The sequence below is a fragment of the Heterodontus francisci genome, chromosome 7 (genome assembly GCF_036365525.1).
Source record: "Heterodontus francisci isolate sHetFra1 chromosome 7, sHetFra1.hap1, whole genome shotgun sequence".
Lineage (NCBI taxonomy): Eukaryota > Metazoa > Chordata > Chondrichthyes > Heterodontiformes > Heterodontidae > Heterodontus > Heterodontus francisci.
Genome location: NC_090377.1, coordinates 11918951 through 11940407, shown reverse-complemented (window position 1 = coordinate 11940407; position 21457 = coordinate 11918951). Strand labels below are relative to the sequence as shown.

General features: G+C 45.1%; 1 protein-coding gene across 4 annotated transcripts in view; it reads right to left on the bottom strand.

The window, feature by feature from the left end:
- The window catches only part of dnpep (aspartyl aminopeptidase), a 57807-nt gene that overhangs the window by 20434 nt on the left and 15916 nt on the right, over nucleotides 1-21457 (bottom strand). For all 4 annotated transcript variants that reach the window (XM_068034795.1, XM_068034796.1, XM_068034794.1 and 1 more), the window contains exons 3-8: nucleotides 18633-18721; nucleotides 15126-15239; nucleotides 7694-7819; nucleotides 7084-7208; nucleotides 3557-3641; nucleotides 2381-2488 (exon numbers count right to left, since the gene is read on the bottom strand). In XM_068034795.1, the coding sequence (XP_067890896.1) occupies nucleotides 2381-2488; nucleotides 3557-3641; nucleotides 7084-7208; nucleotides 7694-7819; nucleotides 15126-15239; nucleotides 18633-18721 (647 nt within the window). The remainder of the gene's footprint in view (nucleotides 1-2380; nucleotides 2489-3556; nucleotides 3642-7083; nucleotides 7209-7693; nucleotides 7820-15125; nucleotides 15240-18632; nucleotides 18722-21457) is intronic.

The window sequence follows — 21457 nt, the reverse complement described above, 5'->3', positions numbered from 1 at the left end:
CTTTACACTGTCCCCATCAAACACTCCCAGTGCAGGTACAGTACGGTGTTAGATACAGAGTAAAGCTCCCTTTACACTGTCCCCATCAAACACTCCCAGTGCAGGTACAGTACGGTGTTAGATACAGAGTAAAGCTCCCTCTACACTGTCCCCATCAAACACTCCCAGTGCAGGTACAGTACGGAGTTAGATACAGAGTAAAGCTCCCTTTACACTGTCCTATCAAACACTCCCAGTGCAGGTACAGTACGGTGTTAGATACAGAGTAAAGCTCCCTCTACACTGTCCCCATCAAACACTCCCAGTGCAGGTACAGTATGGTGTTAGATACAGAGTAAAGCTCCCTTTACACTGTCCTATCAAACACTCCCAGTGCAGGTACAGTACGGTGTTAGATACAGAGTAAAGCTCCCTCTACACTGTCCCCATCAAACACTCCCAGTGCAGGTACAGTATGGTGTTAGATACAGAGTAAAGCTCCCTTTACACTGTCCCCATCAAACACTCCCAGTGCAGGTACAGTACGGTGTTAGATACAGAGTAAAACTCCCTCTACACTGTCCCCATCAAACACTCCCAGTGCAGGTACAGTACGGTGTTAGATACAGAGTAAAGCTCCCTCTACGCTGTCCTATCAAACACTCCCAGTGCAGGTACAGTACGGTGTTAGATACAGAGTAAAACTCCCTCTACACTGTCCCCATCAAACACTCCCAGTGCAGGTACAGTACGGTGTTAGATACAGAGTGAAGCTCCCTCTACGCTGTCCTATCAAACACTCCCAGTGCAGGTACAGTAATAGATACAGAGTAAAGCTCCCTTTACACTGTCCTATCAAACACTCCCAGTGCAGGTACAGTACGGTGTTAGATACAGAGTGAAGCTCCCTCTACACTGTCCCCATCAAACAGATCTTGTGTGAAATAAATGTCCTTCTGCACTATCCCAACAAAGACTTTGTATCCCAAGGGGGGGGTAGCCCCCACCTCCAGATTTACATCCAGCTCTCAGAGCTGAAAGACCCGTGTCTAATTCACTGTGCCATTATATCCTCCCACAGTTGCTATGAAAGCATTGAGAGCACCGATCATACGTCAGACAATACACTTAGCATAACATATGGGCGCGTGCACACACACAGAAGCCATCCATCCACACTTAGGCTCACTGTCATTTTTAACTTTTAACATTTTAACTGCTTATCCAGTTTGGAGAAGATTCAGCTCATCAACTGGCACTTTTCCTCACCCCTGGGGTACAATTCCACGAGGCGCTGCCCACTGCACTGAAGCAGCTAAGTGGCCTTTCCTCATGTGAGGATAGACAGTGAGTGTCAAGAGGCCACTGGAGCTAAGGAGACATTACAGCTAAGCCTGACCACCTTCAGAGCCGATATCACAAATTACCACACAGCAATCAAGGGCAGGAACCCTAGCAGTTATTCCCACCCCCCACCCCACCCTCATATAACCTTTTACACCCTTGCTTATCAAGAATCTATCTACTTCTGCCTTAAAAATATTCAAAGACTCTGCTTCCACCATCTTTTGAGGAAGAGAGTCCCAAAGACTCACGGCCCTGAGAAAAAATTTCTCCTCATCTCTGTCTAAAATGGGCGGCCTGTTATTTTTAAACAGTGACCCTTAGTTCTAGATTCTCCCACAAGAGAAAATATCCTTTCCACGTCCACCCTGTCCAAAACCCCTCGGGGGGGTATAACCTTTGATGTGGCACCTTATCAAATGCCTTCTGGAAATCTAAGTACAATACATCTACCCCTTTATCCACAGCATGTTACTTCTTCAAAGAACTCCAATAAATTGGTTAAACATGATTTCCCTTTCACAAAACTATGTTGCCTCTGCCTGATTACCTTGAATTTTTCTAGTGCCCTGCTAGAACATCTTTAATAATAGCTTCCAAAATTTTCCCTATGACGGATGTTAAGCTGATGAAACATTAAACTGAGGCCCCATCTGGCCCTGCGGGCAATGTAAAAGATCTCACAATCACTATTTCGCACAAGCTTAGGGGAGTGTCCTGTGCCAATATTTATCCCCCAACTAATATTGCGAAAACAGATTATCTGGCCATTATCACATTGCTGTTTGTGGGAGCTTGCTGTGTGCAAAATGCTGCCACATTTCCTACATTACAACAGTGGCTACACTTCAAAAGTACTTAATTGGCTGTAAAGTGCTTTGCGATATCCCGAGGTCGTGAAGGCGTGAGAGAATTGCAAGTCTTTCTTTTTGTTCCTTCTTGTGCTGAACGGCTCCATTCCACACCAGGCAATGAACGTACCAACCGAGCCACTTGCGGAGGCTAACTGATTATTCTAACTATGCTTTCCAATCGTCATGTTGCATGAGTGACTCACCGCAGGCTGAGTATCGGCCAGGCACAGCTCAAAGTCTATGATGTTCTCCACCTGCACCCCCAACTGTGTGCAAAGCAAGTTCAAGAGGACAGGATGATGCTTCTCTGACTGTGAATGAAACCAAATCAATAAGAACTCAGTAAGAACAAGAGGGTGAAAAAAATTAAAGGTGCCTTTCAGAAATGTAAAGATAATAAAACATACTTTTGTTTTCAAGACTAATTTTAGAAACACATGCAAGGGGGTGATGGGGGAAGGGGAAGAAAGCTTCATCTGAACAATCTGCTCGAGACTTGAAGCCACCTCACAGTAGAAGGGCAGAATTATGAACAATAGGTGTCACTCAACAAGGCCCTCTTGTAAAATGGGACGTTAACACACAGAGAAACCATTTAAGGAATCGTTGTGTTAAATCAAACTGTCACCTTTAGAACGTGGCTTTAAATCAAAGCCAGAAAGGTTCAATATGGTCCTCCAGATATGCAAGTAAATTTATAACATGGAGCACCAACACTGCTTTTCTGTTATGTTCATTTTGAAAAAACAAATTAAACCTTTCTATAGTTCAAGAAAAATGATGTGAAAAGTTACTTGCAAAGTCAGACACACATATTGCCAATACGGTTCTGTAAAGATTGCAGCAATCTAAGACAGATAAAAGATTATTTGGTCGGTGACCTTCCTCTCAGCTCCAATCTCTCTTGTCAATGCTTTATTAACCAACATTATAGCTCCTCTGATCATTCCTCACATGCTTCTCTGAATATTCTGTACTATACACTCTTCCTCCTTTGTCTCCATACTGGGATAAAGTCAGTCGTCATCACACCATTCCCGACTTAATCTCCCCCCAGACTTCAAAAACTTTACCTCCCTCAGTTTTCTACTCATCCTACAATCTATTTCCTATTCAAACCTCTCCAGGTTTGATCAGCTGTGCATTTCAAGAATCTTCTATTCAAAATTCCGGCAGTCACAATTTCTTTTCCCTCATGTATAACTGCTACTTCTTGAGTCATGTTCTCTCCCACTCTCGAAAGCCTGAGTGTTACACTGCATCATAGTCATGGCCTTTCACCTGAATCTCTTCAATAATAAACCTCTCCATTTCACAATGCAAGTGTAATATTATTACACTGATCCGCTTTTGAAATAATAACAGGCAGGTTGATTTACCATTACAGTGGCATCGCAGGCATTTCCAGTAGATTCCACTCCCGTTTCTAGCTGCTCCTGTACAGCTGTAGCTATGATCGGAACCCTTGAGAGATACGTACAGTTAGTATTTAGCATAGTGGGAGTTTAGAAAAATTCTAAAACACAAACTTGCAGATTGCGCATGTAAATGGCTAATGATCTTCAATGTCGATATCTGCTGGATAATACATTTTGGTTGGAAGAATAAAGAGACCACGCACTCCTTGCAAAGTAAACGTCCAAATGGGGTAGAAGAACAGAGGCTTCTGGAGGTACTGATACACAAATCAGCACAAGCTGGTTAATGAGACCATTAAAAGACAAAACACTGGGCTTCACCTCTGGAGGCACAGAATTGAGAAGCAGTGAACTTATGTTAAACTTGTGTCAAACCTTGGTTAAACCTCACTTGGAGTACTGTGAACAGTTCCGATCTCCTTATTATAAAAAAAAGATATAGAGGCGCTGGAGAAGGTGAAAAAAAGATTTGCAAGAACGATACCAGAACTGAGAAGTTATACCTATCAGGAGAGACTAAGGGGTGACCCAATAGAGACCTTTAAGACTATAAAAGGGTTCGACAGAGCAGACGTAGAGAAAATGGTTCCACTTGTGGGGAGGTCAAAAACTAGGGGCCGTAAATCGCAACGGGCAAGGTACAGGCCATACCAAGCCAGCCCATGCTTGCAAAACTCAAAACACAGTGTCCAACATTAGATGTCATTCTGCGATTGGACAACATTTGATAAATAATCCTCAGTGTGCCAAGAATTAGCTGACAACCAATTTAAGATTGTCAGTAGGGCTCATAGTGTGGCGCATTTGTGCATATTGGAAGCTACATATGTTAATACACAGGGCCCTGCTCTTTACAGACAGAAAGAACATGTACAAACATTGCGCCTGTTTCAGCTGAACAAAATAAGTGACAGTCATTCGCTGGTTCATTCTTCAGGGCAATGCCTTGACCAATCAGCGTCAAGCTGCCTGGTTTAAATTTCAAACAAAGCTTGGCAGTTAACTGTCGGTCACTGTAAACTGGTGCATTCTCCATGGCAACGCCTCTACCAGAGTTCACTTGCCAACCAATCAGCACTCTCTTCTCATATAGTTAAAGTTGTTATTTTCCCATACATTGGTATTCTTGTGGATTGTCCTGATGAGTGCAAGACAAAAAGCTTCAACAACATGTCTCTATTTTCAGCAATACCCAATACTTAATTTATAAAAAATATGGAATTAAAAGCTAGTCTCAGTAATGGTGCCATGAAACTAGCATTGATCGTCATAAAAACCCATCTGGTTCACTAATGTCCTTTAGAGAAGGAAACCTGCCGTCCTTACCTAGTCAGACTTACATGTGACTCCAGACTCACAGCGATGTGGTTGACTCTTAACTGCCCTCTGAAATGGCCTAGCAAACCACTCAGTTGTCAAGGGGAATTAGGGATAGGCAACAAATGCTGTCCTTGCCAGCGGTGCCCAATTCCATGAAAGAATAAAAAAACACACGAGGGAGAAAGGAATAGAAGGATAAATTGATCGGATGATTAGATAAAGATGGTTGGGAGAAGGCTCATGTGGAGCAGACCCTCATGGACCTGCTGAGCTGAAAGGCCTATATCTGAGCTTTAAACACTTTGCTATAACCTTTATCCAGTTTGGCCTACAACAACATTGATTTTGAAAGAAATCGTGTTTTGGAAAGGCAAAATGCCCTGTTGGTTCAGTGAGTCTCTCCAGTAACTTGACTTTTGTTAAAACTTATTCTTTCATGGGATGTGGGCATCACTGACAAGGCCAGCATTTGCTGACCATCCCTAATTACCTTTGACAACGAAGTGGCTTGCTAATCAAGAGTCAACCACATTGCTGCGGGTCTGGAGTCACATGTCGCCAGACCAGGTAAGGATGGCAGATTTCCATCCCTAAAAGATATTAATGAACCAGATGTGTTTTTATGACAATCGATGATAGTTTCATGGCAACATTACTGAGACTAGCTTTCAACTCCAGATTTCTATTAATTAATTAAATTTAAATTCCACCAGCTGCCATGGTGGGATGTGAACACATGTCCCCAGGGAATTAGCCTGGGCCTCTGGATTACCAATATAAAAATAGAAAGTGCTGGAAATGCTCAGCAGGTCAGTTAGTATCTGTGGAGAGAAGCAGAGTTAACATTTCAGTCTGTGACCTTTCATCAGAATTGACAAAGGTTACAAAAGAATTAGGTTTTAAGCAAGTGAAGGGGGTGGCTTGATGGGGAAGAGGACAAAACGGAAGGTGTGTGATAAGGCAGAGGGCAGGAGAGATTAAATAACAAAACTGTCATGGGACAAAGGCAAAGAGCGTGGACTACTTAAGTTACATTACCACTATTCCACCATCTCCCCTGGTCTGGGCTGAGCTCGCTGATCTTAGTGGGGGACAGGAGTAAATGGGACTGGGTTGTCTAGGCTTTAAAAGCAAGATTGGCACAATTTGGCAGCCACAGTTTGGTCTTAAAAGTTCCCTGCAGTTAACAAAATATTTTTCTTTTTGAAGTGTATCAACTGCTGTAATGCAGGAAACGCGGCAGCAAATTTGCACACAGCAAGGTCCCACAAACAGCAATGGGATTAATGACCAGATCATCTGTTTCAGATAAGAACAGAAAATACTGGAAAAACTCAACAGATCAGGCAGAATCGTTGGTGAGAGAAACAGAGTTAATGTTTCAGGTCAATGACGTTTCATCAGAATTCTGATGAAAATTCTGATGGAAAGTTGTCAACCGAAAACATTGACGCTGTCTCTCTCTCCACAGATGCTGCCTGACCTGCTGAGTGTTTCTACCGCTATCTTGCTGTTTTATCTGTTTTAGTGATGTTGGTTGAGTGATACATATTGGGCAGGGCACTGGGGCGAACACCCCTGGATCCACCCGAGAGCGCAGATGGGGGTCTGGGTTTGGTGTCTCATCTGAAAGCTTAGTGGGCACATAGAATTGAGATCTGGAGTTAAACCCTACCACTCCCCTTTCCACCCAAAACCCGACTCTTGGAAGATGGAAAATCTTTCAAAAGAAATATCTAAACTTAACTAGCACCTTTCCCTGCTGTAATAAACTGTACATCCAGAGAATTACTGTTGGAGTTAGAAAGGTAAATATAAAGCCATTCTGCACCAACAACATCCCACAAACAGCAATGAGATGATGATACAGTAAAAGTACATTTCCTGTTGATTGAAGGATGAATGTGGGCCAGGGCACTGCTCATTCTTTGAAGGTTCTCTTATCGCCCAATTGTACAGGCAGCTGGGACCTCGGACCAAGGAATGCACCTCCGGCAGTACAGCACTGCCCTCAGCGCTGCAGTCAAGCCTCAGCCTAGATTACGCGCTTAAGTCTCCATGGTGGGACTTGGACCCGTGGCTGGAGGCGGGAGTTCAACCGCCATCTGAGCCAAGGGCAGGGTGAGTTTCTCAGTGTATTACAAAGGCTGCCAACCGCGCCAGCGTACAGGTTAGTCTCCTTGTTGAGTCCGAAGTTGTCGTTAATCTCTCTCTGTAGGTGGATGGCCAGGTGAGGGATACGAAGGATTGGGTAACCCACGTTGATCAGGCGTTGCTCCATTTTGTCTCCATTCTAGAAGCAGAAGAAAAGCAGAGATCTAAATCAAGTAAAAATTGCCATGTCAAATCGTATGCACCACACTGACATGGCACTGCATGCACTGGAGATAGGGAAGGAGCTGGAACAACAAAGTGCAAACAAAATTTGACTCCTTGACAACATAAGGAGACATTAGGACAGGTAACTAAAAGCTTGTTCAAAGACGTAGGATTTCAGGAGCGTCTTAAAGGAGGAGAGATAGGCAGAGAGGTGTGGCGAGGGAATTCCAGAGCTCAGTGCCCAGGCAGCTGAAGGCACGGCTGCCAATGGTGGAGCAATGAAAATCAGGGATGCGCAAAAGACCAGAATTGGAGGAGAGCAGAGATCTCGGAGGGCAGCATGGCTGGAGGAGATTACAGAGATAGGGATGGGCGAGGTTATGGATGCTTTAGAAAACAAGGATGATAATTTTAAGATGGCCAGACTGGGAGCCAACGTAGCCAATGAACCAAACTTACCTTCACCACAACCCTGCCGGCTATCGTGAGATCACGGTCAAACCAGGTGTTCCAGATTCCGCCACCATAACACTCCACCCCGACCTGCAGGTAGCCCACCTGCGTCTTCTTTGACCTGAGCTTCACCTGGTAACAGAAACAAATTCAACACTCATCAGTTAAGCACTCAAAGTACAGATGGAGTTTAATCCGGACAAATGTGAGGTAATGCATTTTGGAAGGTCTAATGCAGGTGGGAGGAATACAGTAAATGGCAGAACCCTTAGGAGTATTGACAGGCAGAGAGATCTGGGCGTACAGGTCCACAGGTCACTGAAAGTGGCAACGCAGGTGGATAAGGTAGTCAAGAAGGCATACGGCATGCTTGCCTTCATCGGTCAGGGCATAGAGTATAAAAATTGGTAAATCATGTTGCAGCTGTACAGAACCTTAGTTAGGCCACACTTAGAATATTGCGTGCAATTCTGGTCACCACACTACCAGAAGGACGTGGAGAGGGTACAGAGGAGGTTTACCAGGATGTTGCCTGTTCTGGAGGGCATTAGCTATGAGGAGAGGTTGGATAAACTCGGATTGTTTTCACTGGAACGACGGAGCTGGAGGGGCGACATAATGGAGGTTTACAAAGTTATGAGCGGCATGGACAGAGTGGATAGCCAGAAGCTTTTTCCTAGGGTGGAAGAGTCAGTTACTAGGGGACATAGGTTTAAGGTGCGAGGGGCAAGGTTTAGAGGGGATGTGCGAGGCAAGTTTTTTTACACAGAGGGTGGTGAGTGCCTGGAACTTGCTGCCAGGGGAGGTGGTGGAAGCAGGTACGATAGTGACGTTTAAGAGACATCTTGACAAATATAAGAATAGGAAGGGAATAGAGGGATATGGGCCCCGGTAGTGCAGAAGGTTTTAGTTTAGGCAGGCATCAAGATCGGCGCAGGCTTGGAGGGCCGAATGGCCTGTTCCTGTGCTGTACTGTTCTTTGTACAGAATGCTCCCCTCCCCCCCACCACCAATACACCACACAGACTCCAGTGGCTTAGGAAGGTGGCTCATCACCGATTTCTCAAGCACAATTAGGGATGGGCAATAAATGCTGGGCTTGCCAGTGACCCCCACATCCCGTGAACAAATAAGAAAAAAAAATATACACACATACACTTTCCAACAGGAATCTCTGAGCAGAAACTAGGAGCTGCAATGCTGGCTGAATTTTTACCTCCACAACGCAGAGGGCACAAGCATTCCTGTTATAATACTTTCAGCTCTGCTCGAAGCAGTCACCAAGCACTGTTATATTGCTTGGTACATTGCCAAGTGCCCATAATCAGCACAACTTTGCAGCTTAGGGACTCAGGAGAAACTTCTTTACCCAGAGCATGGTGAGAATGTGGAACTCGCTACAAGGAGGGGAATAGCAGAGATGCATTGAAGGGAAAGCTAGAAAGAAATAGAAGGATATGCGCTTTTTTCATTCCTTCTGGCCAGCATTTGTTGCCCATCCCTAATTGCCCTCGACAACTGAGTGGCTTGCTAGGCCATTGCACAGGGCAGTTAAGATTCAACCACATTGCTGTGGGTCTGGAGTCACATGTAGGCCAGATCAGGTATGGATGGCAAATTTCCTTCACTGAAGGACCAGATAGGTTTTTATGACAATTGATGATTTTTTTTTATTCATTCATGAGATGTGGGCATCATTGGCTATGCCAGCATTTATTGCCCATCTCTAATTGCCCTTGAGAAGATGGTGGTGAGCTGCCTTCTTGAATCGCTGCAGTCCATGTGGGGTAGGTACACCCACAGTGCTGTTAGGAAAGGAGTTCCAGGATTTTGACCCAGCGACAGTGAAGGAACGGCGATATAGTTCCAAGTCAGGATGGTGTGTGACTTGGAGGGGAACTTGCAGGTGGTGGTATTCCCATGTATTTGCTGCCCTTGTCCTTCTAGTTGGTAGAGGACGTGGGTTTGGGAGGTGCTGTCTAAGGAGCCTTGGTGCATTGCTGCAGTGTATCTTGTAGATGGTACACACTGCTGCCCTGTGCATCGGTGGTGGAGAGAGTGAATGTTTGTGGATGGGGTGCCAATCAAGCGGGCTGCTTTGTCCTGGATGGTGTTGGGCGTCTTGAGTGTTGTTGGAGCTGCACCCATCTAGGCAAGTGGAGAGTATTCCATCACACTCCTGACTTATGCCTTGTAGATGGTGGACAGGCTTTGGGGAGTCAGGAGGTGAATTACTCACCGCAGGATTCCTAGCCTCTGACTTGCTCTTGTAGCCACGGTATTAATATGGCTACTCCAGTTCAGTTTCTGGTGAATGGTAGCCCCCAGGGTGTTGATAGTGGGGGATTCAGCAATGGTAATGCCGTTGAATGTCAAGGGGAGATGGTTAGATTCTCTGTTGTTGGATATGGTCATTGCCTGGCACTTGTGTGGTGCGAATGTTACTTGCCACTTCTCAGCCCAAGCCTGGATATTGTCCAGGTCTTGCTGCATTTCTACACGGACTGCTTCAGTATCTGAGGAGTCACGAATGGTGCTGAACATTGTGCAATCATCAGCGAACATCCCCACTTCTGACCTTATGATTGAAGGAACGTCATTGATGAAACAGCTGAAGATGGTTGGGCCCAGGACACTACCCTGAGGAACTCCTGCAGTGATGTCCTGGAGCTGAAATGATTGACCTCCAACAACCACAACCATCTTCCTTTGCGCTGGGTATGACTCCAGCCAGCAGAGGGTTTTCCCCCTGAATCCCATTGACCTCAGTTTTGCTAGGGCTCATTGATGCCATACTCGGTTAAATGCTGCCTTGATGTCAATGGCAGTCACTCTCACCTCACCTTTTGAGTTCAGCTCTTTTGTCTATGTTTGAACCAAGGCTCTAATGAGGTCAGGAGCTGAGTGGCCCTGGCGGAACCCAAACTGAGCGTCACTGAGCAGGTTATTGCTAAGCAAGTGCCACTTGATGGCACTGTTGATAACACCTTCCATCACTTTTCTGATGACTGAGAGTAGGCTGATGGGGCGGTAATTGGCCGGGTTGGACTTGTCCTGCTTTTTGTGTACAGGACATACCTGGGCAATTTTCCACCTTGCAGAGTAGATGCCAGTGTTGTAGCTGTACTGGAACAGCTTGGCTAGGGGTGTGGCAAGTTCTGGAGCACAGGTCTTCAGTACTATTGCTGGAATATTGTCAGGGCCCATAGCTTTTGCAGTATCCAGTGCCTTCAGTCGTTTCTTGATATCACGCGGAGTGAATCGAATTGGCTGAAGTCTGGCATCTGTGATGTTGGGGACTTCAGGAGGAGGCCGAGATGGATCATGAACTCGGCACTCCTGGCTGAAGATTGTTGCAAATGCTTCAGCCTTATCTTTCGCACTGATGTGCTGGGCTCTCCCATCATTGAGGATGGGGATATTTGTGGAGCCACCTCCTCCAGTTATTTGTTTAATTGTCCACCACCATTCACGGCTGGATGTGGCAGGACTGCAAGCTTAGATCTGATCCATTGTATATGGGATCGCTTAGCTCTGTCTATCGCCTGCTGCTTACGCAGTTTGGCATGCAAGTAGTCCTGGGTTGTAGCTTCACCAGGTTGACACCTCATTTTGAGGTATGCCTGGTGCTGCTCCTGGCATGCCCTCCTGCTCTCTTCATTGAACCAGGTTACAGATTGTGGTTGGGTACAATTCTGCTGCTGCTGATGGCCCACAGCGCCTCATGGATGCCCAGTTTTGCATTGCTAGATCTGTTCGAAATCTATCCCATTTAGTACGGTGATAGTGCCACACAACACGATGGAGGGTATCCTCAATGTGAAGGCCGGACTTCGTCTCCACAAGGACTGTGCGGTGGTTACTCCTACCAATACAGTCATGGACAGAAGCATCAGCGGCAGGCAGATTGTGAGGACGAGGTCATGTATGTTTTACCCTCTTGTTGGTTCCCCCACCACCTGCCACAGACCCAGTCTAGCAGCTATATCCTTTAGTACTTGACTAGCTCGGTCAGTAGTGGTGCTACCGAGCCACTCTTGGTGATGGACATTGAAGTCCCCCACCGAGAGTACATTTTGTGCCCTTGCCACCCTCAGTGCTTCCTCCAAGTGGTGTTCAACATGGTGGAGTACTGACTCATCAGCTGAGGGAGGGCGGTAGGTGGTAATCAGTGGGAGGATACCTTGCCCATGTTTGACCTGATGCCATGAGACTTCATGGGGTCCGGAGTCGATGTTGAGGACTCCCAGGGCAACTCCCTCCCTACTGTATACCACTGTCCCGCCACCTCTGCTGGGTCTGTCCTGCCGGTGGGACAGGACATAGCCGGGGATGGTGATGGCAGTGTCTGGGACATTGTCTGTAAGGTATGATTCCGTGAGTATGACTATGTCAGGCTGTTGCTTGACTGGTCTGTGGGACAGCTCTCCCAACTTTGGCACAAGCCCCCAGATGTTAGTAAGGAGGACTTTGCAGGGTCGACAGGGCTGGGTTTGCCGTTGTCGTTTCCGGTGCCTAGGTCAATGCCGGGTGGTCCGTCCGGTTTCATCCCTAGTTTCATGGCACCATTGCTGCACTGATTAATTGAATTTAAATTCCAGCAGCTCCTGTGGTGGGATTTTGAACCCTGGGCTTCTGGATTACTAGGTCAGCGACATTACCACTATACCACTGCCTCCCCTATGCTGAAAGGGTGAGGTGAAGAGGGGTGGGAGGAGGTTCATGTAGAGCATAAACACTGGCATGGATCAGCAGGGCCAAATGGGATGGTTCTGTGCTATAGGCTCAATGAAGTTTCTCAGTCTATTCTAATCTTTTGAATTGAAAGACCTGTTCCTGTGCTGCAAATACTTTGTAATGAAGAAGTTCGATTCTGCGACCCGGATTCGTCTTTCAATGACTGTGGTTATCTCTCCATTGACATCGTGGGCACTCATGACACAAAAATGTGCATTTTCTGGGACTGCAGTTTCATTAATAGGCTGTTAATCATGGAGGGGAAAAAGGAATCTGCCTGCCTTTCATTAGGGGAGTTTCACACTGTTGGTGCTGCAAGTAAGATACAATGGCAAGTGCTTTGCAGTGGGGCGAGGACTGTGAATGCTGGTTGATTGAGTGCTACAGTTAGTACCTTTCTCTGCAATCTCAAAGCTCAACTTAGGAGCTGCCTAGAAAGATAATGATTAAGTAAAGATAATTGGCATTTATTGTGTGCAATAACACATCAGCAGGATGTCTAAAGCATTTCACATCCAATTAATTTATATTTAAGTGTAGTCAATAATGAGATGTTAAATCTAGGCTGTGTCTGCCCTCTCAGGTGGATGTCAAAGTGCCTATGGCACTATTTCGAAGAAGGGCAGGGGAGTCCTCTCCGATGTCTTGGGGCCAATATTTATCCCTCAACCAACATCACCAAGAAAACATAAGATCTGATCATTATCACATTGCTGATTGTGGGATCTTGCTGTGCACAAATTGGCTGCCATGTTTCCTACATTACAAAGGTGACTTCACTTCAAAAGTACTTCATTGGCTGTAAAGCGTTTTGGGATGTCCTGAGATTGTGAAAGGCGTCATAGAAATGCAAGTCTTTCTTTCATTTACACTACTCTGTAGTCTCAACGCTAGAATTAGCACTGAGAAAGGTAGTGAAAAAAAGAAATAAATTGCATTTATCTTGTGCTTTATCCTGTCCTCAGAACGTCCAAAGCACTTGATAGTCAATTAATTTGTTTTGAAGTGCAGTCAATGTTATGCTCAGGTCCTTGAGTAGGGCTCAAAGACACAACCTTCTGACTCAGAGTCAGAAGTGTTACAGCAAACCCAAGGAGACATCTACTGGTGGGATGGAAAAGTCACTCTGATAGGAATTATCAGCCAGACAGCATTCATGGAACTTTACACTGTATCTTAGCCTCACCATACTGCCCTAGGGGCGCTCGACACCAGCTCTGGATACAAAACGAAGGGAAAAATAGTTCATTCCCGTAACTGACATCCCCCACTTTGGTAAACATAAAAAACACAAAATGAGAAGAGAAAGGAAAATGTAGAAAGTGGAAACAGAGTAAGGAAAGGTAGAATCATAGAATGGTTACAGCACAGATGGAGGCTATTCGGCCTGCCGTGTCCGTGCCAGCTTTCTGCAAGAGCAATTCACCTAGTCCCACTCCCCCCGCCTTCCCCATGGCCCTGAAAATATTTCTCTTCAGATAATTATCTAATTCCCTTTTGAAAGCCACAACTGAATCTGCCTCCACCACACTCTCAGGCAGTGCATTCCAGATCCCAACAACTCTCTGTGTAAAAATGTTTTTCCTAATTTCGCCTTTGATTCTTTTGCCATTCAGCTTAAATTGGTGTCCGCTCGTTCCCCACCCTTCCTCCAATAGGAACAGTTTCTCTCTATCTACTGTTTGGACTCATGATTTTGAACACCTCTATCAAATCTCCTCTTAATCTGCCCTTCTCTAAGGAGAACAGCACCAGCTTCTCCAATCTATCCACATAACTGAAATCCCTCATCCCTGGAACCATTCTCGTAAATTTTTCTGCACCCTCTCTAATGCCTTCACATCCTTCCTAAAGTGTGGTGCCCAGAATTGGACAGAATACTCCAGTTGAGGCCAAACCTGCACCTCTATTTATACAGCCCAGGATCTCATATTCTTTATTAACCGCTTTTCAACCTGCCCTGTCATCTTCAAAGATTTGTGCACATATACCCCCAGGTCCATCTGTTCCTGCACCCCTTTTAGAAATGTATCCTTTATTTTATATTGCCTTTCCTCATTCTTCCTGCCAAAATGTATCACTTCACATTCTCTGCATTAAATTTCATTTGCCACTTGTCTGCCCATTTCACCAAATGGAAAGAGGGAAGAAAGTTAAAAGCCAATTCTCCAAGCAGTGAAAGACTGAAAGAAACCATTGCCTCTGGCAGTCAGAGAAATACAGCACAGAGGGAAGCCATTTGGCCCATCGTACCCGAGCTGGCTATCTGAAAGTACTATCCACACCCCTGCTCTCTCTCCCCAGGCCTGTAAATTTTCTCCCTTCAAAAGTTTATCCCTTTTTTTCCCCAGTCGTCTGAAGTCAGTTTGTTTCGAGTGTCTGTGTGGATAAGTACCTCAAACCTGGAGCAGCGAGAGCTCTCCTCTGATGGTGGAACCTCATTATCCGTGCTTCAACTTCACTCCTTTCTCCATTATCTGTCAGACGTTTTGTGGGGGAAGGCCTTGTGCGAGATGTCGTCTCGGTACGTTGCCCAGCGACAACAATCTCTTTCTGCCTGGCATCAATAGAGCTCACAGGCCAGGTGAATTACATTCACTTTGTGATATCCATATTGTATTCAACACAATTCCTGATCCTCGGGTATTCATGCAGCCTACCCACAGAACCAGAACCATATTGGCTGATATTCCAGACTCACCCGTAGGCAGGGGCTATCCGTGTGTGCTCCAATCATGCTGAAACCATCTCCTGGTTTGTACTTGGCTCCCACCGCAAAGGCTATTATTGTAGAGTAGTTCCTAGTCATGTAATACTGTTTAAAGCAAAGGAAATTACATCCGGTTTAGTTGCCAATCAGGAGATTGAGCTTGATATACATTTTCTGACTTACTTACAAAATCTAGGGAACTCAGAAATTCTTGGATGAGGTAATTGAGAGGGCTGATGAGGGTGATGTGGTTGATGTGTCTCTGGACTTTCATAAGGCATTTGATAAATATCACATAAGTCAACAAAATTAAAGCCCATGGGATTAAAGTGGCAGTGACAGCATAGATACAAAATTGGCTAAGAGACAGAAAGCAAAGTGTTAAATGGTTATTTTTCAGACTGGAGGGAAGTGTGCAGTGCTGTTCCCCAGGGATCGGTATTAGGGTCGCTGCTCTTTTTGATATATATTAATGACCTGGACTTGGATATACAGGACATAATTTCAAAGTTTGCCGATGATACGAGCCCAGAAGTGTATCAAACAATGAGGAGGGCAGTAACAGATTTCAGGCAGAAATAGACTGGTGAAATGGACAGACACGTGGCAGATGAAGTTTATCTCAGACAATTGTGAAGTGGTCTATTTTGGTTGGAAGAATGAGGAGAGGCAACATCAACTAAATGGTACAATTTTAAAGGGGGTGTAGTAACAGAAAGACCTGGAGGTGAATGTACACAAATCCTTGAAGGTGGCAGGACAAGTTGAGGAGGCTGTTTAAAATAGCATACAGGCTCTTTGGCTTTGTTAATAGAGGCACAGCGTACAAAAGTAAGGAAGTTGCGCTAAACTTTCATAAATCACTGGTTAAGCCTCAACTGGAATATTGTGCTCAATTCTGGTAACCGCACTTTAGGAAGGATGTCAAGGTCTTGGAGAGGGTGCGGAGGAGATTTACTAGAATGATACCAGGGATGAGGGAGTTCAGTTATATGGAGAGACTGGAGAAGCTGGGATTGTTCTCCTTAAAGCAGAGAATGTTAAGGGGAGATTTAAAATCGAGGCATTCAAAATCATGAATGGTTTTGATCGAATAAATAAGGAGAAATTGTTTCCAGTGGCAGAAGAGCCAGTAGCTAGAGGATAAATATTTAAGGTGATTGGCAAAAAAACCAGAGGGGACATGAGGAAACATTTTTTTTTTTACACAGCGAGTTGTTGTGATCTGGAATGCGCTGCCAGAAAGGGAAGCAGATTCAGTAGTAACTTTTGAATGAAAATTGGATAAATGCTTGAAGGGAAAAAATATTGGCTAATGGGGAATGAGCAGGGGAATGGGACTAATTGGAAAGCTCCATCAAAAAGCCAGCACAGGCATTGGACATAATTACTTCACCCAGCAGATCCAGAATAAGTGGAAGAGGCTGCCCAGTGATGATGAATAGTGTTTCCAAATCCAACAGAGGGCTAGATTTTCTTAGGGTCAAAAGAGACTTTGCAGGAGTAGTATGGGACTGGCTAGATAGACAGTGGTCGTTTCCAACTCCAAGGAAAAGAGAGAGAGAGAGAGAGAGAGCGCACACTCTCCCTCAGATAGACAGAGACTCTACTTCTCGGGATTTCTCCGTAGCTTGGTTTGGAGACCTGAAACATAGCAATGGTTTTCATGCTCGTTGAGACACTTAATCGGTCAAGAGTCTTTAGCATGTTCAGTAAATTTAATGCCACGGTGACCAAACATTAATGGTGCACTAATTGTTAATTTTAATTCAACAGGTACAAGCAACACTGGCGTGTTTCTGGGGAGAGGAGGAGTTGTGGTGAAAAGATGGGTAGGTGGGGTTGAGATCCAAGGACAAAGAGCATGGCTAGTTGGGATGAATAGCACAACCCTCTTCCTAAAAACAGGTTGCAGCATTCTGTCTCCTTTGGATGGCACTGATATTTTGCCCCTGGATAAATGAAAAAGCAAAAACCCAGAAAGTCAGAAATGCCCAACATACCTGAAGGAATCTACAGTATCAGGATTTTTGGGTGATGTCACACATTTCCCAAGCAGTAACTCCAGCTAAGATTAAACCTCAATTAATTTTCACAGTGAGGGAAAGCTGCTGTGGTCGATCACCCAAGAGAAAACAGTTAAATCAAAGACACATACAGCGCGGAACCAGGCCATTCGGTCCAACTGGGCTCTGTCTGTCTTTATACTCCCCATGAGCTATGATTGAATCTGCCTCCACGACACTCTCAGGCAGTACATTCCAGAACATAACGGCTCACTGCATAAAAAAAAAACCTTCCTCATGTCGCTGTTGCATCTTTTGCCAATCACCTTAAATTGGTGTCCTCTGGTTCTGGATCCTTCCGCCAACCTTCCCCTATCTATTCTGTCCAGACCCTGATACCCTCATGATTTTGAACACCTCAATCAAATCTCCTCTCAACCTTCTCTTCTCGAAGGAGAACAGCCGCAACTTCTCCAATCTATCCATACAACTGAAGTTCCTCATTCCTGGAACCATTCTAGTAAATATTTTCTGCATCCTCTCTAAAGCCTTCGCATGCTTCCTAAAATGTGGTGTCCAGAATTTGACTCAATACTCCAGTTGAGGCTAAACCAGTGTTTTATACAGGTTTATCATAACTTCCTTGTTTTTGTATTCTATGCCTCTGTTTATTAAGTCCAGGATCCCATATGCTTTAGGAACTGCTTTCTCAACCTGCCCTGCAACCTTCAATGATTTATGCACATATATCCCCAGGTCCCTCTGCTCCTGTAATTCCTCCTTTGGAATTGTACTCTATTTTATATTGCCTCTGCTTGTTCTTCCAACCAGGATCAATCACTTCACACTTCAGTATGAAATGATTGGCTTTCTTTCTCTCAATGCATTTGACACTATGAAGTGTGACATAGGAAGGCTAAATGCAAGATTTTTTTTAAACAGAAATTTGATAGTACAGCATTCTTAGGAGCACATTATAGATTTGACATCAAACCTTGACGAAGAAAAATCCAAAATTTGCAACAGTGATTTTATGTTCATTTCCAGTGATGTAAATAAAATTAATATTTTATACCCAGAGGTATCCACCGTGATTCCAAGACCAACTTCCTGCTGTGAAAGAACGAGCCCTGTTAATGTCTCACGGTTCCAGAGTATGTATTCAGAATCGTGTCCCAACACAGAGGGCACAACTTTACATACAGCCAAGAGGGATGGGGAGGAATAAAATCACTCTAGGAATGATTTGTGAATCAACATTACAGGTTCAGGTGGAGGGTAAATGCCAACACAGACTGGTTGGGCCGAATGACCTGTTTGTGTGTTGTAACTTCTGTGTATTTCTATGCAAGAACCTTACCATAAATCTAATTCTGAAAGCACTGTGATCACCAAACTGTATGGATAAGTATCTCATTGCTTTTAATGGAAACGTCTGAGGTAAGTGACTGTCTATGCTTCACAACCTATACTTCCCTCCCCTGTTCCTCACCTTGCTTGCAGGTTTCAGCTCCCAGTGGTCGATCTCCTTGAGCTCCTGGAAGCCGGCTGAACGAAGTCGTCGCTTACACTCTTCAACAACTGCAAGAAGAAAGATGTGAACTGGTTACTCACCCATATCAGGTCGCTCAATTGATGAACGCACACTACCTGATGTGACACATACTTGATCATTCAGACCAGCAAGCCCTCTGACAACTCCGGTCCGGGAACAGAGGATCAGAAACAAGAGGCGGCCATTCAGCCCCTTGGATCATGGCTGATCTGCACCTCAGCCCCATCGACTCCACCTTTGCTCCATATCCCTTAGTACCCTTACCCAACACAAACCTATTTATTTAAGACCTTAAAGCTCCAATTATTCCCCAGCATCCACAGCTTTCTCAGGGGAGAGATTTCCAGATTTCCACTACCCTTTGTGTGAAGAAGTGCTTCCTGACATCACCACCGAATAGCCTGGCTCTAATTTTAAGATTACAGCCCATTGTTCTTAATTCCCCAACTAGAGGAAACAGTTTCTCTGTATCTAGCCCATCAAATCCATTCAACATTTTAAAGACCTCGATTAGCTGACTCCTCAATCGCCTATACTCCAGGAAATACATGTTTATGCAACCTGTACACATAATTTAATCCTTTTAACCCTGGTATCATTCTGCTGCATCTGCGCTGCACCTGCTCCAAGGCCAGTATGTCCTTCCCGAGGTGCGGTGCCCCGAACCGAATGCAGTTACTCCAGAGGGGGGTCTGCGCTATTTTCCCTCAGGGTGCTCAAGCCCTGGAACGGGGCTCGAACCCACAATTTTCCAGCACACAGGCGAGAGCACTGCTCGCCAAACTGAGCTGACTCCTTGGAAAAGCTGAAGAAAGTAGAGTTCCTCAGCCTTGAAAGGAAGGGACTGATGGGGAAACCTCCTAGTGTATCAGAAAGTCCAAGGCAAAAGTTATACTGTAACAGGTTCCGACTCACTTAGTGCTAGGGGCTTCGATGGGGCAGAATTTGTAAGGAGCATCCAGGAGCGCTTCTTGAAACAATATGTAGATAATCCAGCTAGAGATGGGGCCGTACTGGACCTGGTATTGGGGAATGAGCCCGGCCAGGTGGTCGAAGTTTCAGTCGGGGAACATTTCGGGAACAGTGACCATAATTCCGTAAGTTTTAAGCTACTTGTGGATAAGGATAAGAGTAGTCCTCGGGTGAAGGTGCTAAATTGGGGGAAGGCTAATTATAACAATATTAGGCAGGAACTGAAGAATTTAGATTGGGGGCGGCTGTTTGAGGGTAAATCAACATCTGACATGTGGGAGTCTTTCAAATGTCAGTTGATTAGAATCCAGGACCAGCATGTTCCTGTGAGGAAGAAGGACAAGTTTGGCAAGTTTCGGGAACCTTGGATAACACGGGATATTGTGAGCCTAATCTAAAAGAAAAAGGAAGCATTTGTAAGGGCTGGAAGGCTAGGAACAGACGAATCCCTTGAGGAATATAAAGACGGTAGGAAGGAACTTAAGCAAGGAGTCAGGAGGGCTAAAAGGGGTCATGAAAAGTCATTGGCAAACAGGATTAAGGAGAATCCCAAGGCTTTTTATACGTATATAAAGAGCAAGAGGGTAACCAAGGAAAGGGTTGGCCCACTCAAGGACAGAGGAAGGAATCTATGTGTGGAGCTAGAGGAAATGGGGGAGGTACTAAATGAGTACTTTGCATCAGTATTCACCAAAGAGAAGGACTTGGTGGACGATGAGTCCAGGGAAGGGAGTGTAGATAGTCTGGGTCATGTCGTTATCAAAAAGGAGGTGGTGTTGGGCGTCTTGCAAAGCATTAAGGTAGATAAGTCCCAGGGCCTGATGAGATCTACCCCAGAATACTAAGGAAGGCAAGGGAAGAAATTTCTGGGGCCTTGACAGAAATCTTTGCATCCTCATTGGCTACAGGTAAGGTCCCAGAGGACTGGAGAATAGCCAATGTTGTTCCTTTGTTTAAGAAGGGTAGCAAGGATAATCCAGGAAATTATAGGCCGGTGAGCCTTACGTCAGTGGTAGGGAAATTATTAGAGAGGATTCTTCGGGACAGGATTTACTCCCATTTGGAAACAAATGAACTTATTAGCGAGAGGCAGCATGGTTTTGTGAAGGGGAGGTCGTGTCTCACTAACATGATTGAGTTTTTTGAGGAAGTGACGAAGATGACTGATGAAGGAAGGGCAGTGGATGTTGTCGATATGGACTTCAGTAAAGCCTTTGACAAGGTCCCTCATGGCAGACTGGTACAAAAGGTGAAGTCACACGGGATCAGAGGTGAGCTGGCAAGATGGATACAGAACTGGCTCGGTCATAGAAGACAGAGGGTAGCAGTGGAAGGGTGCTTTTCTGAATGGAGGGCTGTGACTAGTGGTGTTCCGCAGGGATCAGTGCTGGGACCTTTGCTGTTTGTAGTATATATGAATGATTTGGAGGAAAATGTAGCTGGTCTGATTAGTAAGTTTGCAGACGACACAAAGGTTGGTGGAGTTGCGGATAGTGATGAGGATTGTCAGAGGTTACACCAGGATATAGATCGGTTGGAGACTTGGATGGAGAAATGGCAGATGGAGTTTAATCTGGACAAATGTGAGGTAATGCATTTTGGAAGGTCTAATGCAGGTGGGAAGTATACAGTAAATGGCAGAACCCTTCGGAATATTGACAGGCAGAGAGATCTGGGCGTACAGGTCCACAGGTCACTGAAAGTGGCAACGCAGGTGGATAAGGTAGTCAAGAAGGCATACGGCATGCTTGCCTTCATCGGTTGGGGCATAGAGTATAAAAATTGGCAAG